Here is a 16,083-nt window from a genome sequence, read left to right on the forward strand (position 1 = left end):
TGCAAATTCAATTCCTCATTCCCCGTCTTCACCAGGAACAGATTTTGGAAGGGCAGTGTATGTGTCTTGTGAGTGGAGGGAGACAGATTTAATTGAACTAACTGCTCTAATGAACAGGACCTGAGTTGGGAAAAGCTTCAGGCCTGAAATGGATGAGGCAGCCCTTACTTGTGTACATCAGAACCTTGCAATGCTTTGTCTTGATTCTTCTATATAACCAGGAAGGCTTGAATCTTAAGGCACCTTTAAAAAAAAATAATAATTCACAAATAATTGAATTCTGTCAAGGGTGTGCTGGTTGGAGCACATGAATTATTCCACATACAATACAGTGGAAGTGTAGATTAAAACTTTGTTCCTGGACATAGCGTTAGCTTTCAAAGCAATTCCAGGAAATTAGTGAGAGGTTGAATAGGCATGGGTAAGAGATGAAGGTGAAGATGTTAATGTTAAGCAGTATCTAACTATTGTTTCTCCCTCCCCTTTACCCCTGTCCCATTTCAATCCCCCAGTGCTCCAGGAAGCGGGCCGATGTTTAGAACCACTACTGTGGCAGTAGATGAGGAAGGAGGAGAGGATGACGTCGATTCAGTAGCTCCCAGCAGTTGCTGCTCTTTTTCACCAGCTCCTGGGCCAGTTGCCAGTATGACCACAGACAAGGGTCTTGTTTGTGCCACTGGGCAAACTAGTAGCAACATCGGGCTTGGGCAGGTGCCTGTCCAGGTACCGCAAGCCATCAGCTCAGGGGTTAACCCTCTGAAGATAGGCGTGTCTTTCTCATTTGCCAAAAAAGCCCCAGTGAAACTAGAGTCAATTGCCTCCGTCTTCAAAGACCACGTTGATGAGTCCAGTTCTCCCGATGACGAAGTCAAAGCGGATGAGAAAGCCCAGCCCGATCCTGGAGCCTTGGGGAAATTTGGGGAGGTCGAGGGGACAAACAGCCCTGACAGCAAAGGCGACGAAGAGGAGCAAGCGCAGGAGAAGGAAGGTCTAAACACCACCCTGTCGAAGCTGAAAAAGATGAAGCGAGACGACGGCCCGATGGCACTAGAGCCAGAGTATTACCACTACATCCCGCCTGCTCACTGCAAGGTGAAGCCGAACTTCCAGTTCCTGCTGTTTATGAAGGCCACAGAGCAAGTCGAAGCAGAAGCCATGAGCAAGAAAATGGCTCGCGAAAGGAAGCAGAGCAACTCCCCAAAACCCAAAGCGGCAAAGAATGGTGAGAAGGTGACGGCAGTAGAGTGTGCCACCCACCAGAAGGAACCGAGTCCTTCCAGCAAAGGCAGCAAAACTGAAGTTAAAGACCCTCCAGAAGAGGCAGGCGGACAGGAAGGCAAGCCACTTAAGGGAAGCGGTTCTGCGGAGTCCGAGGTCACCAAAGAGCTTCCTCAGCTTGCGTCAACCAGTAAAGAAGGCACAGACGGGCCTAAGCATTTGACAGGACCTTTCTTCCCAGTGCTCAGTAAAGACGAGAGCACCACCCTCCAGTGGCCTTCAGAACTGCTGATCTTCACCAAAGCAGAGCCCTCTGTGTCGTACAGCTGCAATCCCTTGTATTTTGACTTTAAGCTGTCTCGCAACAAAGACATTAAAGCTAAAGGGGCGGAGAAACAGAAAGCTGCAAGCAGCCTTCCCAAGGAGAAAGCACCATCTGCTGAAGAGGGCAGCATGAGCAAGAGCAAAGAGGTGGGCACTCCTGCAGGCACCTCCACAGCAGTGCCAGAGAGCAAGTCCCTGTCTGTCTGCAGCAAGCAGGAGTCCAATCCTGTGTCAGCTGGCAAGGGTGAGGGGCCAGAAGACAGCAGCAAAGGCAGCCTTGTTGGCCGCAAGGACAAAGTGGGGAAATCCCACAAGCACAAGAAGAAGAAGAAGCACAAGAAGTCCACGAAACACAAACGCAGGCGCAAAGGCGAGGCAGAAGACAAAAGCAGGGATGCGGACCTGGCAGAAGAGAAATCCAAGAAGCGGAAGAAACACAAACACAAAAAGAGCAAGCCGTCCTTTGCCACGGAGCTGGAGCGGACGCAGGGGGCCGACGAAACTGGCCACCTCAAGAAAAGAAAATGGTGTGCTCAAGACTCTCAGCGGAAGTCTCTTTCCACCGAAGAAAGCGGCAACAAGAAAGAGGACGGCGGCACCTCTTCCCAAGATCATGGTGGCAAAAAACCCAAAGGGGACCCGCAGCAGGCGTCATCCACCTCCAAGAGGCGGGCCTCCACCTCCGCCCACTCCAGCCACAGAGGCCGGCAGAGCAGCGGTGGCTATGAGAGCGACGAGGACTCCTGCCACAAGCACTTCCGGCAGAAGTCTGCTTCGCAATACAGCGACGATTACGACTCTGGCAGCAACTGTTCCCGAAGCCGCTCCCGGTCAGGGCGTCGGCATTCCTCCCGAAGGTCATCCCAGAGGTCCTACTCAACGAGTTCGTATGCCTCCTCAGACAACAGCCGGTACAGCCGGCGGCGCAGCTACTCGGAAGACAGCTACAGTGACTACAGCGACCGCTCCCGGAGCCGCACCAAGCGCTCCCACGACTCGGAGGACGATTCTGACTACGCCAGTTCCAAGCGCAGGTCGAAACGGCACAAATACTCCTCTTCGGAAGACGACTACAGCCTGAGCAGGAGCAGATCCCGGAGCCGCAGCCGAACCCACACCAGGGGGAGGTCGAGGACGAGAAGCCGGGGCAGGACGCGCAGCAGCAGCTGTAGCCACAGCCGGGGCAAGCGGCGGAGCCGCAGCCGGACCGGGCACAGCTGGAAACGGAGCAGGAGCTACAGCCGGGAGCGCAGCCGGAGTGCCAGGAGCCTGTCCCAGCGGTCTCTCTCCAGGAAGGGGTCCCGTGGCCACGAAAGCCCTGGGGAGAGGAGATCCGCACGGCGAGACTTTATCCGCTCAAAGATCTACCGCTCCCAGTCCCCCCACTACTTCAGAGGCAGACCAGGGGAAGGGCCCGCGAGGAAGGAGGAAGCGAGAGGCGATGAAGCAACAGGGACCACCGCCAGCCTCTCCCAAAACAGTGGCAACTCCAGCCTGGGGAGCAACTGCAGCTCCGAGGAGAAGAACTCCGCCACGGCTAAGCTCCTCCTGGAAAAAGTTCAGTCCAGGAAGGTGGAGAAGAAGCCCAGTGGCAGTGAGGACTCCCCCTCAGGGCCTCACAAGGTTGGGATCAAGCTGAAAGATCCTCCGCAAGGCTACTTTGGCCCTAAGCTCCCTCCCTCCCTAGGCAACAAGCCAGTCCTTCCCTTGATCGGGAAGCTGCCCACAGTCCGAAAGCCAAACGCCAAGCAGTGTGAGGAGTCTGGGTTAGGATTGGGGACTGGGGAGGAGCTGGAGCTGTCCGAGCTCGACGAAACCCCCCACGAAGGTGGGGAGGCAGCTGCAGCAAGCCAACCCACAGTGGACGAAACCCTGGTGATAGAGACCCAGGAGAGCCTTCTGGGAGATCAGAAGCCAGAAGAAGCGGGCGTGGAGATGGCTCCCTTGCCCCTGGAGCCGCCAGCCCTCCCGGAACACTTTGGACCCGGCGACTTGCCCGTGCCGCACCCGTTCCCTGCCCCCGCGGAAAGCGAAGCCGCCGAGCCTCTGGACAGCAGCGCCCAGCCCGTCTCCCTCGAAGGCAGGATGGTGCCGCTGGCCCCCGAAGTGGAGCCCTTCCCCAGCTACGTCCCACACAGCGCGGAGCCGAGCATCAGCGGGGAGCCGGAAGGCAGCGAAGACTCTTCCCTGGCGCCACTGGAAAGCCAGCCCATCACCTTCACCCCGGAGGAGATGGAGAAGTACAGCAAGCTCCAGCAGGCTGCCCAGCAGCACATCCAGCAGCAGCTCCTGGCCAAGCAGGTCAAGGCATTCCCAGCCTCGGCCGCCCTGGCTCCAGCCACGGCTCCTGCCTTGCAGCCCATCCACATCCAGCAGCCAGCCGCAGCCGCAGCCACCTCCATCACCACCGTGCAGCACGCCATTCTGCAGCACCACGCTGCCGCCGCGGCCGCAGCCATTGGCATCCACCCCCACCCTCACCCCCAACCTCTTGCTCAAGTGCACCATATCCCTCAGCCCCACTTGACCCCCATCTCCTTGTCCCACCTGACCCACTCCATCATCCCTGGGCACCCCGCCACCTTCCTGGCCAGCCACCCCATCCATATCATCCCCGCTTCTGCCATCCACCCGGGTCCTTTCACTTTCCACCCCGTCCACCACGCCGCCCTCTACCCGACCCTCCTGGCGCCCCGGCCAGCGACAGCGGCTGCCACGGCGTTGCACCTCCACCCTCTCCTGCACCCCATTTTCTCAGGACAGGATTTGCAGCACCCTCCCAGCCACGGCACATGAAAGAACGAGAGAGGCAGCCTCTATCGGGGAGGGGAGGGTTAGGGGAAAGAGCGGACAGGGGCATGTCTGTCTGTCTCTTGCGTGTGCATCAGTCTCTCGTTCTCGGGAAGGCGGTGGCTGTCTCTGGACCTGAGAACAGCCCAAGAAGGGGGAGGATTGGGCAGAGGCAGGGAGGCTCGAGGGAACAGGCCTGTGAAAGATGGGAGAGCTGTGCTGCTGGTGGTTTGCTTGTCAGGATATTCAAGGGCTCGTGCTCCCAGGGAGGTGGCTTCTTCAGGGATGTGCAGTCCTTTAGCAAATGCAGCCCTTTTTAATTTCCAGTTCACGTATTATAAATCATTTACTACCCACTCTGAAGACCTAAAGTGGATATACACATCTATCTTATTTGGGCATCGATATCAAGTATAAAGCGTGAAAGTTAGTGATTTGAATCCACCTTAAAGCTTAAGCCGAGCAACAGAACCAAGAAATACTCAGCACTTGATCCATCTCCGCTGTTGCCCTCTCCCCTCTCTCCAGCTCCTATTTGGGGAGCCATGTTCAGCAGCCCCCACTGAGCACCACAAACTGGGAAGTTGCTTTTCAATGACCAGTTTTCACCCCCAGACCAGCTTGGCAGTGCTCTCCTTTCTACACACCCTTTACGGCGCTGCTGAGAGAGCAGAGAGCAATTCCTTGATCAGTCCTTGAAGCAATATGTTGTACTGGAGTCCTGTGAACATCCTGAACATGACTCTGTAACTTGTACTCTTTTCCTCTGTAATATTGATGGTTCCTTATTAACTTATGATTTTTTTTTTCAGAAGAAGAAAAAAAAAAGAATTTAAGAAATTGCACTGAACTCTGTACATGTCAATGCTGCTTTTTGTAGCTCCTCTGACAAATGTTCCATATTGATAGTATACCGCAATAACATTTTTTACAGCCCGTTCTTTGAGTGGTACTCGTTCAGGTGGCTTTAGTTATCTATACATTTTAACGTAGTTGGAAAGGAAATTCTTGTCAAAGGTTCAATGCTTCTAGTTATGGCTAGGGCACAAAATGATTTCAAGCATGTATATTTTAATTGAGCTCATTTTTTTTAAAATGTACCATAAAAAAAAGACTTTCATTTTATAGGAGAAAATGTCACAGGGTTTGGAAATAAACAAAGGAGCAGTGATCTGGACTCCTTTGTCCCATAGCTATCAAAGTCCATCCTGTGTAATGACATCTCTGGTAATTTCTGTGAAAAGGCAGGTTTGTGAGGCAGCTGAGGTGTCGTTCGCTGTGTGCTTCAGTCGGTAGCCAGGCCCCTTAAGTTTGAGAGGAACAGTCCATTCGTTTGGCAAAGCAAACAGTCGCTTTCTGGTCGCAGGAATAGACGGGACCCACCAAAAAAAAAACACACCTGAGAGCCCAGCTATTTTCCCTGGGATTCAACCACTTGTTTTGAGTCATTGCAGCAACAACATAGCTTCTAGGTGTGGATGGGTGTGTGTGCGTGTGTTAAGGCTCCTTGTTTTCAAATATGTGCCTTTTTTATGTTTTGGAGAGGTTTTGAGTGGTGTGTTTTCGTTCCGAATCCCTCCCCCCCCCCGGGTTTTCTTTTATGGGATGCCCTTTCCTCACAGCTGCCCCTTGAAAAGTCATCACCCAGTTGCCGCTCCCCAGGTTGCAGCCCCAAAGTGAACTAGGAAGCGGGGGCTCCCGGAATCTCAAGGTTCTTTTGCTGAGTGCAAAAGGAGGCCGAGATCCTGCAAAGCAGCGGCTGTTTTGGGACATGTGTCCAGACCCAAAGGGCGCGCTACTTGCTTGTATATCCTGAGGTGCGGCCTCCATTTTCAGAAATAACCACTGCTGGCTGCTGCCCTGAAATGGCAAGACTATGGACTGCTTTTAAGCTTCCTTACCCTTGGCTACAACGAGACAAGCACTGGAAACTGCTGCTGTGACAAAGGGACTTGGTTCTTGGTAGTGGCTGTAGATAATTCAAGAAGTAACAGTATTAATTTCTCAGTGCTTCATTCCCTTGAGGTTCAGACGGGAGGCGCAGCGCCCCAGCAGGGAGGAAGAGACTGGACTTCCACAAGAGTGCTTACCACAAAAGAGAACGCACTATTACTTCAGTATCGGCAGGCTATATTTAACTTTTGTCACATAAAAAGTATATATATAAATATATATACATGCTGTAAAAATGAGGAAAATAAACTTTCTAATAAACTAGTAATTTGGGGGAAAGCGTGTGTGTACTTGTTTCCCAAAGGGTCAGAGTCAATTTGTTAGTCCTCATGTTGTGACTCTTCCCACTGCCGTCACCCCTATTTATGGCCCCGCATTTATTCGCTGTTTGCAGAGAGCACCTACTGATCTTCCCATCCCCTTTATTCTCTTTGGTCCTCCTAGCTTCATGCCATGTACAGTGGTACCTTGGTTTAAGAACAGCTTAGTTTATGAACTACTTGGATTAAGAACACTGCAAACCTGGAAGTTTGGTTTGTGAACTTTGCCTTGGAAACAGAACATGTTCTGCTTCCTGTTGAGTGTGTTCCATTTGTAAATTGAGTCCCCCACTGCTATGGGAAAGCACACCTTGGTTTAAGAACGCTTTGGTTTAAGAACGGACTTCCGGAACAGATTAAATTCATAAACTAAGGTAGCACTGTATCATGTTTCTTTTGCTGGGGGGGGGGGGAAACATCCCTATCTGTCTTCAGCCATTTTAAGATTCCCTTGTTGCTATGATCCATCTTCCCTCAATTTGCCACTCCCAAGATTGGACCATGTTCTAGCGAGCAATTAGCTCATTGAATTGATGCAGCCCAAATCCACATTTCTGAGATTCTGGAACCCTCGTCTCCTGATCCTCACTGAATGCTTGCAGGACATATTCAGTAACATTGGGGTGGCCCTGTGCGTGTTAGCTGAGGTAGTCTCGGAAGCAGGAAAAGAGTTAAGTCGCAGAGAACATAATCCTGATTTGCACATTGGTATTCAAGATGAACCGTATCCCAGCGATGGGGTAAGATCTTCCTGTCCGCATGGTCCCTGTTGCTTACCAGCTCAAATGTTTTATTAAATACACTTACACACTTGCCCTTCAATATAAGAATTAAAAATACATATATCAAAAATATTTAATAAAATACAAAATAATGCAGTATGCCTCAATTTATATTTCAGGATTTATTCTTCTTAAACTTAGGAAAATGAGGCCTTTTGCTTGCCATCAGAAGGACATTGTGTAGCAGGCATCAGGCAAGCATCCCTGGGGAGTGTTCCACAGATGGGAGTGCCACCACGAAGAAGGCCCTCTTCCTTGAGTGCCGCCTGCTGCTTCACCAGAGTAGCAGTTTGAGAAGAGCCTGTGAAGTTGAGCTCAGGGCAGGGAAGCAGAGACAAGAATCGGGCAGTTTTCCAAGCACTTTCCAAACTTGTTCAAATCCCAAGCATGAAGGACATCAGCTGCACTTTGAATTCAGCCTGGAAACTGGTAAGGAGCCGTGGCAGCTGCTTAAGGACAAGTGAGAGATTCCACCAGCAACAAGTCCAAATTCACAAACTAGCAAGTTACCCCGAACTAACTACATGCTCTGCCCAGGTTTGAGGAGTGGATAACTGCAGCAAAGCTGTCTTCCTAGAAGGGTTTGAAATTGCCTGCCAGCTAGTAGAAGGCAGTCCATTCCATGGAAGCCACCTGAGCCTTCTATGGCAAAGCAGAATCATTGAGTGCTCCTGCCTGGGCTGCAAATCTGATTACTCCATCTGTAGCAGGTGGACACCACTGGGAATAAAAGAACCACACGTAGCACTTCTATGTTGTCTGGATCAAGCTTTAATTCACTGGCCTTATGGATAATGGTTCAGCACTTCCATTGCCTCAGCTGAATTTGATGTACAGTGGTGCCTCGCAAGATGGAATTAATTCGTTCCGCGAGTTTTGTCGTCTTGCGATTTTTTTCGTCTTGCAAAGCACGGTGTCGGGAAAGTTTTGGAAAAGCTTCAAAAATCACCAAAGTCTTTAAAAACCTCAAAAAAGGCTACCACACCGCGTTCTATGAGTTGCTCCTCGAAGTCAAGTCGCAACTGTATTAACGGTGTTAAGAAAAAGGAAACAAACTTGCAAGACGTTTCCGTCTTGCGAAGCAAGCCCATAGGGAAAATCGTCTTGCGAAGCAGCTCAAAAAACAAAAAACCCTTTCGTCTAGCGAGTTTTTTGTCTTGCGAGGCACCACTGTATAGGAGAAACAGGAGCTGTGTGCCGCCATAGATGGTAGCACAGTGCAGGAAGCCAGGAAGTGTGTGCATTGGAGAACATTGCAAACGGAGCCTAGTTTCGCTGACGAATTAAGAAATTGGTTCAAAGGGTGAACTCACCCCTGTGGCCATGTCACCCATTCTCACTTTTCCCTCTAAACAACCACCATGTGGTTTCTTTTGCTTATGTTTCCTGATAAGGCCTGTGCTGGTTTCCCCTGCGGTCAGGGAGACTGTGCTTGGCTGATAAAACATTCCTACATGCGAGTGGGATAGAAAATGAGATCTCCTGAATGCTCCAGTGCAGGGGTAGGCAACCTAAGGCGCATGGGCTGGATGCGGCCCAATCACCTTCTCAAGCCAGCTCACAGACGGTCCGGGAATCAGCATGTTTTTACATGAGTAGAATGTGTCCTTTTATTTAAAATGCATCTCTGGGTTTGTGGGGCCTGCCTGGTGTTTTTACATGAGTAGAATGTGTGCTTTTATTTAAAATGCATCTCTGGGGCATAGGAATTCGTTCCCCCCCCCCACCCCAAATATAGTCCAGCCCACCATATGGTCTGAGGGATGAAAAAGGTTGCTGACCCCTGCTCCAGTGCATCCAGTGGGAAAAAGGCTTTGCATCTGGGTCTTTGTAGCCTACCTGCCCTGTAAACTTACCGTATTTTTTGCTCTATAAGACTCACTTTTCCCCTCCTAAAAAGCAAGGGGGAATGTGTGTGCGTCTTACAGAGCGAATGCAGGCTGCGCAGCTATCCCCGAAGCCAGAACAGTAAGAGGGATTGTTGCTTTCGCTGCACAGCGATCCCTCTTGTTCTGGCTTCTGAGATTCAGAATATTTTTTTTCTTGTTTTCCTCCTCCAAAAACTAGGTGCGTCTTATGGTCTGGTGCATCTTATAGAGCGAAAAATACGGTAAATCATTTCAGGATGTTTAATGGTAGTTGGAGGGTTTGCTGTACATTCTGAACTGGTATCTTGCAAGTTTCTGGATTGCACCCACTCTTTGAAAACACTTTCCTGGAACCCAACACTCAAAGCTCCACATACGTTTCTAATCATATGTTGCAACGCATTGAGCCCTGGTGCTTGAAGACGGCTCTGACTCATAACTGCACTTTAAGAACCCTGCAGGATCCAGTAAAAATGTTTGCCCTTACCACTGTGTGACTGTAGCTAATCTCAAAGCATTCCAGACTAGGAACAGGAGCTTTCAGAGCACTTCCTGAGGGTCTGTCTCGTCTCACGTGTTTCTGATCTCTATGCTCCAAGGACAGATGGGGTTGGGAGTCGTGTATGGAAGACCACAGCTCATGCTTGTGCACACTAGCCTGGAAATGGCAGTGGTGGTTCCCCAGAGCCGTCTTGTCAATGGTTGATCCTGCCAAACATCACTGTTCCAAATAGTCATTGCTCCACACACCCAGGGTGTTCCTGTTGGGAAATTCCTGAGAGGCTTCTGATAAATGTTATCATCTTCAGCTGAAGAGGCTTCAGCAGGGGAGGAAAAGCTTGAGGAAATGTGTCATGTCCGTGGTCACTATTATGAGCACAGAAGAGACAGCGTTAATGGGAAAACACTCAGCATTTGGAGTGGGAAGAGGAGGGAGATGCTGGTGATGGCAGAAGGAGGTCATTCCATGGGTCTGCTTGCCCCCCTCTTGCGCTGTCTGGTGGGGTTCTTGCTCCTCTGTTCCTCAGTATGGACCCTGAACTTGGATGCAAGTTCACCAACAGTGTACTCTGGGCCCAACGGAAGCTATTTTGGGTTTGCCTTGGATTTCTACCAGGACAGTAAAGGCAGGTAGGACAGCACTGGGCATGGCGGGAGGGAATGGTGCACTAACAGGACCTCAGAAGGTGGACAACGGGGACTTGGAAGATGACAACAGATGTATTGGGAAAGGCCAACAGCCTATTTGGCTGGCAAGATGCACGACAGCAGTGCATGAGGCTATTATCCATTGAACCTTGACTGGGTGCAGGCACTATGCAGATGTTCATACTTAAATAGTATATTAGACAAGGTCTACAGAGCTCTACAGGGACATGGGTGGCGCTGTGGGTTAAACCACAGAGCCTAGGGCTTGCCAATCAGAAGGTCGGCCGTTCAAATCCCCGCAACGGGGTGAGCTCCCGTTGCTCGGTCCCTGCTCCTGCCAACCTAGCAGTTCGAAAGCACATCAAAGTGCAAGTAGATAAATAGGTACCGCTCCGCCGGGAAGGTAAACGGTGTTTCCGTGTGCTTCTCTGGTTCGCCAGAAGCGGCTTAGTCATGCTGGCCACATGACCCGGAAGCTGTACGTCGGCCACAACTGGACCTAATGGTCAGGGGTCCCTTTACAGAGCTCTACAGCAGGAGTCTAAACAAAGGCCTGGGGCAGGGGTTGTACTAGTTCAAGAGTGCCAAGGCTGTGTCACTGCTGGACGGGGGGAGAGGGCGCAATAAATTCACTATTCCCGGATGCAGCACAATACTCATCCTAATATTAACATCTGGCAGCCAGAGATATCCCGTCTTCAAACAGATGCATCATGAGCAGCATGGAAAGGGTGAAAAGGGAAGGGCTGGTCATTCTTAAAGTTCAGTAATTGGGCGGGGGATTTAGCAGTTTGCCCAAGATGAGGCAATAGGAACAGCATTTGTTCAATCATAATTTGCAAGCTGGCATGACCATTGATCAGGGATGATGGGAGTTGTAGTCCCAGAACAACCGAAGAGCCATAAGTTCTTCATCTCTGCCACAGAATGTTAATAACGGCTGCTGGTATGTGTGGCTTTTTAAATACAGCAGATCTGGTGCATGTTGATGGCAACAAGTTATTTCCTTGCAAAATAAAAGCCTTTCCTAAGTGAGATGTAAGTTCAGTTTCAGGAGGTTGCACCAGGTTATTTTTCGATCAGAAATCCACACATCCAGTTACTTTAAAAAATTGGCGGGTTGGAGCTAGATTTGTGGTTCCGTAAGTGTACGTGCCCAAGCAAAGGACTAGTGCAAGACCCTTGTGGTCCAGCTGGGCTGAGCAGCCCGGGCTACTGCAGAGGCTTGTAAAACATTCCTAGCAGGGAGATTCTTCCAACTGGTGGTTTGCCACATGAGGCCGCTGTGCACAAACATTTGTGATTCTGTCCCTAGTAGGGAAGGTGAAGAGGGCCAGAGATAGGAAACTGGAAGCAGGGATGAAGTGTACCTGTAGTTAGCTCTGCCTGTCACTGGCTCCACCTGCTGCTGCCTCCCTGCCTTGTATCCTACCAGTCCCAGACTGACCTTTTTTTTCCACCCTAGCATGAATGTAGTGGTTGGGGCCCCACAGGCCAACAGCTCGCAGACTGGTGTGACGGAGGCGGGTGCTGTCTATCTGTGTCCCTGGGCGCCTGGTGGCAGTGCCTGCACCCCCATTCCGTTTGATACCAAAGGTGAGTGATCCCCCATGATTTTGGGGTCATTAGAGGGTCTATACAAGCAGGAAAGGGCAGTCTCACTCAAAATGTCAGCAGGTGAAGATTTGCCCATAATTGTGTATCCATAGTAGAAAAGGTTACCTTGTTTAATTTGTGCCATCCACAATGGTGCGAGGCATCATTCACTTTGTTTCTTTACCTGTATTTCTTGTTGCAAGCTGCTCCTGTCAAAAAAAGAACTAATCTGTTCAGCAGGGACTGGGAAGATGCAGGAAATGCCTCACATTCCTTCCTTCTGATTACTTAGCAGCAGTGTTAAATGCCGAAGCATCCTTTTTTTAAAAAAAATAATTATTGGATAATAACAAAAAAATTATTTTGTTATTTATTTAAATTTATTGGATTATAACAAAAACCACAAAGCAGAATAACACAGAGAAACAGAAAAAAATACACCAATGAACAAAAAAAAAGGAACAATAAACAGATAAAAAATAACAACAAACTTAATTCTTTACAAATCCAACCTTTGAAATATCTTGGTTGACTTCCTCTAGTCCCTCCCTTCGGAGTTTCCTTGTAGTTGAAAGTAACAGCTTTCCAATATCATTATTGAACTAAAACAGTTTCCAATTATAGTCCATCTTGTTCTCATTTCTTAATATTCTAAATCCCATTTATTTAATTATAACTTAGTTTAATCCTAGGCCTATTTGTTTCTTTCAAGTAATTTCTAATTTTGTATATTACAATATTTATTCAAATAGTCCTTAAATTTCCTGCCTAAGCATCCTTAACAAGAGCAGTGCCTCTGTATGTGCCTAATAAGCCTTAGAATGTTGCCTCCATGCTTTGGCTATCCAACTTTCTTAATAGATTTCTGAATGATTTACTTTTTTACGTGAAAGCTAAGAGTCCAGGCCCCCTTTTATGTATGGGGGTGGCCGAGCAGGAATGAAGATAAATATGGAGTAGGAGTCATTACCCCAAATGAACTTAATTCACCTGGCAACCATTTTCAGAGATGTCTTGCATTTCAGTGATGTTCAACTGAACATTCCAAGCACTGGTCTCACTGCCAGCATCAGTAGCACTTGTAGGGCATGCGCATGTGTGAGCCAGTCCCAATATGAGGAGGAAACTCTTCATGGAATCACTGTATGTGTGGGTGTGGCTAACATCTGCAACTGCAACCTCAGTTTAAACTGAGGCAGGTAGGAGTTGTGATCACAGATAAAGGCAATGTTGTCATGTACAGGGATGGTTCACGCAGCTTTCGTGAGATCAGCGAGCAACCCCAATGACAGTGCATCATGCATGCCTGTCTTACACATGTGTGGCTACTGCCACCACTCTGAACTTGCCCTGCAAGATCCATCCCCTACAAACCTTCACGGCCTAGGACCCTCGTACCTACGCGACCACCTCTCCCAGTATGCCCCAAGGAGAACCTCAAGCGCCATTAATAGCAACACCCTAGTGGTCCTGAGCCCTAAGGAAGTTAGATTGGCTTCAACCAGAGCCAGGGCCTTTTCAACACTGGCTCCGGCCTGGTGGAACGCTCTGCCTCATGAGACCAGGGCACTGTGGGATCTGATTTCTTTCCGCAGGGCCTGTAAGACAGAGTTGTTCCGCCTGGCCTTTGGCTTGGAGCCAATTTGATTCCCTTCCCCACTTTCTTTTTTCTTTTTCCTGTCTCCTCCTGTGATGAGGCTGCATTTTAATATTTTAATGTTTCAGTATTTTAATGTATTTTAATCTTGTTTTTAAGTTGTATTAATTCAACTTGTTTTTATTATTGCTAGTTAGCCGCCCTGAGTCCAGCTTTGGCTGGGGAGGGCAGGGTATAAATAAAAATTATTATTATTAATTATTATTATTAATTATCCCAAAAGGAGATGGAAAATGATGCTTGTGGTGGGGAGCCATGTGAGATTTGGGGGTGAGAAAATCGGGGGCCAAGGATGAGATCCCGGCTGTGTCATGAACTTGAGGTGGGCCTGGGAGAAATCGGAGCTACTTGGAGGTGGGCATCTGATGAGATGTGAGGAAAGAGCTCATGGCATCTTGCCTGCATGTACAAGCCTGCAGTCAGACTGACTACTCATGGATGGCATGTGGCTGAGGGGGGGTGATATGGTGGGTCAGTAGCTTCTGCCTTCAAATCTGACTCCTCTCTTCCTTCTCCTATGCCGCTGCTGGCCAGGTGATGAGGTTGAGCAGCTGCACAGTGTGGTTGTGAAAACCTTCAAGACTAAACAATGGTTCGGAGCCTCTGTGAGCACCTGGAAAGACTCCATCGTGGTGGGTACAATAAACAGACCGTCTCAGAGAAGCTTCAGTGTGGTGTAGTGGTTAAGAGCGGTAGTCACGTAATCTGGGTAACCGGGTTCGTGTCTCTGCTCCTCCACATGCAGCTGCTGGGTGACCTTGGGCCAGTCACACTTCTGTGAAGTCTCTCAGCCCCACTCACCTCACAGAGTGTTTGTTGTGGGGGAGGAAGGGAAAGGAGAATGTTAGCCGCTTTGAGACTCCTGAAGGGGAGTGAAAGGCGGGATATCAAATCCAAACTCTTCTCTTCTCTTCTTCAGAAGCAGAAAGGGGTGGAATTAAATCGAGCCTCGCTGCAAACAAACCAGAAGGGACGCTCAATAAACTTTAGATGTTGTACAGAATCCCCACAAACTTTGTGCAGGCAAATCGGGACGAATACTCAATAAACGGGTCGCCTGGAATCAGCTTATAATTGTTGGAAGAGCAACAGCAGGACTCTTCCTATTAATAAACTAAGGGTTAAAACTGGCTAATTAGATTAAGAGTTAGTCAACTAGCCAAAGGGTGGGAGGAGGGGTTGCTTAGCAACCAGGCAGAGTGGCATGATCTTCACTGAGGGAGCACATGCTCTGATTGGCTGGTTAGTTCTGAGGCAATTTGGGCTGACCTAAGAAAGCCAAACCGTCTCTGTTCCTTTCTCCTCAAATTATGCACCATTCTTTAATTCAGTTTTGCTTAGTATAGTGTTAACAGGACTTTTTCTCCCTGGACGCATTATTTAAGCGACTCGGCTAACGATAATTTCAACAGACGCAATACATCTCACTATAATGAGGAAGACCTGTGACCAGAAAAACCTGTCTGCTTTGTTCAGTCTGCTGCCCAGATGTTAAGTGTTGATGGGCAGCTTAAAGGCCCCTGCTCTCCCTCCTTAATATTTTTCAGCCTTAAACAGCAGCCCTTCAGAGGACACCTTCAAAAGTCAGAGAGTCCTTTGATAGCCTTTTAAATTTAAATATAAGTAGGGTGAACAGCCACCCATCCTCTGCAATTACGAGGTTGTCCCTCCTGGAGGGGTGTGATTGTCATTGATACAACATCCTGCTCACCCCAGTTTTTCACCCTACCAGGCTTGCGCCCCTCTCCAGCACTGGAATGCCATTTCTGGCCAAGAGGAGGCCACAAAGACCCCCACGGGCAGCTGTTTCTTAGCCACAAGTGGCCTGCAGCGTTTTGTTGAATTCTCGCCATGCCGCAATATCCAAATGGAATCAGTTTACAAGTTGACAAGATATGGTGAGTGCAATATGCAGGTGGCAGGGAATGTGCAATAGCCGAAGCTCCAGGCCTTAAGGAGAGGGGGTGCATAATTTTTGCCCAGAAACTTTGCCTTTGAATGAATGGCACCCTTGTTTTGCTTTTCAGACCGCTCTAGTCTGCTCAGATTCCATGTCTGGCCTCGTGTAAATGGCTGTCGAGTGGTTTGCCCCATGCTCCTACACGCTCAATTGCAAACAAACAGCATGTGTGGCTTCACTCAAGCAACAATGGTCACAACAATCCCTCCCCATTCTAGAAGAAAGTTGTTTGGGTCCTTCTGAAAAACCAGAGCCTTGCAATGTCAAGTGGAGGCTATTCCGTTAGGGATACCTACCTACAACCAGCACAATTTGTCCTCAGGGGCAGTAGGAATATAAGCCGTTAAAAACTGTTTTACAAATCGTGTGCAAATTTTAATAATAAAGTGTATAAGCCCAACTTAACATGTCAATTTTTATCAAATGGGGGGGGGGGGTGTTTTGGAAAAGGCTAGCCAGATTATTT

General features: G+C 49.1%; 2 protein-coding genes and 1 long non-coding RNA gene across 9 annotated transcripts in view; 2 read left to right on the plus strand and 1 right to left on the minus strand.

Moving 5' to 3' along the window:
- The window catches only part of GPATCH8 (G-patch domain containing 8), an 82,845-nt gene extending 76,281 nt beyond the window's left edge, over positions 1-6,564 (plus strand). For all 7 annotated transcript variants that reach the window (XM_083470501.1, XM_083470502.1, XM_083470507.1 and 4 more), the window contains one exon: positions 513-6,564. In XM_083470501.1, the coding sequence (XP_083326627.1) occupies positions 513-4,338 (3,826 nt within the window). In that variant the 3' untranslated portion in view covers positions 4,339-6,564. The remainder of the gene's footprint in view (positions 1-512) is intronic.
- The window catches only part of LOC310690988, a 162,132-nt gene that overhangs the window by 101,465 nt on the left and 44,584 nt on the right, over positions 1-16,083 (minus strand). The gene's annotated exons all lie outside the window — the stretch shown is intronic.
- The window catches only part of ITGA2B (integrin subunit alpha 2b), a 48,854-nt gene continuing 42,865 nt past the window's right edge, over positions 10,095-16,083 (plus strand). The window contains 5 exon segments of the mRNA XM_083470509.1: positions 10,095-10,157; positions 10,160-10,386; positions 11,870-12,000; positions 14,192-14,289; positions 15,390-15,555. Of these exon segments, the coding sequence (XP_083326635.1) occupies positions 10,110-10,157; positions 10,160-10,386; positions 11,870-12,000; positions 14,192-14,289; positions 15,390-15,555 (670 nt within the window). The 5' untranslated portion in view covers positions 10,095-10,109.

This window comes from Podarcis liolepis, assembly GCF_965112155.1.
Source record: "Podarcis liolepis genome assembly, chromosome: 13".
Lineage (NCBI taxonomy): Eukaryota > Metazoa > Chordata > Lepidosauria > Squamata > Lacertidae > Podarcis > Podarcis liolepis.